The sequence below is a fragment of the Eimeria acervulina genome, genomic scaffold (assembly GCF_000499425.1).
Source record: "Eimeria acervulina Houghton genomic scaffold, Eah_scaff2389, whole genome shotgun sequence".
NCBI lineage: Eukaryota > Apicomplexa > Conoidasida > Eucoccidiorida > Eimeriidae > Eimeria > Eimeria acervulina.
In genome coordinates this window covers 139-2526 of record NW_013548390.1, presented here as the reverse complement: position 1 = coordinate 2526, position 2388 = coordinate 139, and the positions used below count along the sequence as shown (strand labels likewise).

Here is a 2388-nt window from a genome sequence, read left to right as displayed (position 1 = left end):
TATATATATATATTAGGGTTTATTAGGGTTTAAGTATTAACAGCCCCGCCAACGGGTCTTAGGGTTTAGGGTTTAGGGTTTAGGGTTTAGGGATCATAGTCCCGCTAACGGGTCCTAGGGTTTAGGGTTTAGGGTTGTTTAGGGTTTAGGGTTTACAAGAACTAGAGGCGGCCCATTGCCTTTAACATCAGAGATATCTAAAACCCTTAAAACCTGCAGCTGCTGCAAGTCAATAATGCATAGAGCAGTGCCTCCCGCCCACAACACCCTAACAAACAAATACACAAAAAGAAATAAAGAAAATATTATTAATTAAATACACAAACAAATAAAATAAACAAACACAATAAAGACAGACACCCAACAAATACAATCAACATCTTTGCCTTCTTAATTATAATCTTCTTTTTGTGTAATGTTAAAAAATAAAATCAAGACAGACACAACAACAAACATAGACACAAAAAGAAAAGATAGCAGTCTCTTTAGCCGAATGAATAACAATATATATTATATATATTAAATAAAATATACATATATATATTTATATATTTAAAACTATATATATAATATATACAATACATGTAATATATATTATGTATATTATATATATAATATATAGTATATATGCATGTATATTATATTATATATATTTAATATATTTACTTCTTTGTTTGCGGAGTAGGTGAAGGTGGATTAGCTGCATTTTCAGGGGCCCCCGGGGGGCCCCCTTGCTGTACCCCCTGGGGGGCCCCCTGTGCTGCAGCAATATCAGCAGTTTGCATGCAGCTGATGCTGCCATTAGTATGTAATGCATGCGCTTTAATAAAAGTTTCTGTCTCCTTTTCATACTTCCAGAAGCATATTAACCCTCCCCAGTCAGCAGATATTAATACACCTTCTACTAGCAGCAAACTGTATACACTCTTCTCATGACCCTGCAGCAGCAGCAGCAGCAGCAGAAGTAGCACCATAATCATCAATGTCAGCAGCAGCAGCAGGAGCAGTAGCATCAACACAAGCAGCTACAGCAGCGATAACAACATCAGCAGCAGCGACATCAGCAGCATCATCACTAGCAGCAAAGGCAGCAGCAGCACCATAATCACCAGCAGCAGCAGCATTATCATCATCAGATGCAGCATAATTATCATCTTTAGCAGCAGCAGCAGCAACACTATCATCACAAGCAGCATCATCAACAGCAGCAGCAGCAGCAGCATCAACAGCAGCAGCAGCAGCATCATCAACAGCAGCAGCATAATCATCAACAGCATCATCATCATCATCATCATCAACAGCACCATCATCATCAGCAGCAGCAACAGCAGCAGCATCCTCATCATCATCATCACCAGCAGCAGCAACAGCAGCAGCAACAACAACAATAAGAACAACAGCAGCAGCATGATCATCAGCAGCAACAATATGAAAAGAACAAAAGTAATACCTTCAGGTCCATAACACTTCCGTTAGCAAGAAATGCTTTAATGCTTCCATCTGCTAAACCGGCAAAGAGAGCCCCTTCAAGAAGCTTTAAGCAAACAACTTCTGAAGCAATGTCTGTGCATGAAAGCAACCGTAGTTCTAATAAGGCCTCCCCGCTGCTGTCAACGTCGCCAACAGTACTGCTGCCCTGACACACCTGCCAGCGCTGCAGCAGCAGCAACAGCATACAGCAGCAAACGCAGCAACAGATGACAGCAGTTGCAACAGAAGCACCAGCAACAGCAACAGAAACAGCAACGGATGATAGCAGCAGCAAATCGTAGAGACAGTAAAGCAATGAAACACTTAATGATAGTTGTAGTTGTAGCAGCATCATCATCATCATCATCATCATCAGCAGCAGCAGCAGCAGCAGCAGCAACAGCATCACCATCATCTTCATCATCAGCAGCACCGACATCATCATCATCAGCATCAGCAGCAGCATAAGCAGCATACGCAGCAGCAGCAGCATACGCAGCAGCATCAGCATAAGCATTGCATCAGCATAAGCAGCAGCAGCAGCAGCATAAGCAGCAGCAGCAGCAGGAGTTATTTACCATCAGTTTTTTGTCTTTACCAGCAGTAAATATTTCGGCAGCAGCAGGATTAGCAACGCAGCAGCGAATAGCCTGGCCTCCGTGTGCTTCAGCTTTATACCCTACACATTCTAATGCATGCATATATCTGATGTACATACACCCCAGAACAAACAAACAAAGTTTCTTTCTCTTTAGCTTCTTATTAGGAATAATATCTTATACTATAATCAAAACAAAAGCAAACAAATATAAATAATCTTAAAAACTTTAATGTTACTCTTCTATCAAAACACTAAAACCACCATCATGCATGCACAACAAATGCTGAGGAATAAACACAGAAAAAAGAAAATTAAAA

At 40.7% G+C, this 2388-nt stretch overlaps 1 protein-coding gene across 1 annotated transcript; it reads right to left on the bottom strand.

The window, feature by feature from the left end:
- Positions 1 to 930: 930 nt before the first annotated feature.
- Positions 931 to 2175, bottom strand: EAH_00066350 (hypothetical protein, conserved; the record flags this gene model as incomplete). The annotated part of the gene is made up of 3 exons (XM_013392724.1): positions 931 to 1450; positions 1581 to 1654; positions 2049 to 2175. Coding segments are annotated over 3 exons (721 nt in total), but the record flags the coding sequence as incomplete, so codon positions are not given.
- Between the last annotated feature and the right edge of the window lie 213 nt (positions 2176 to 2388).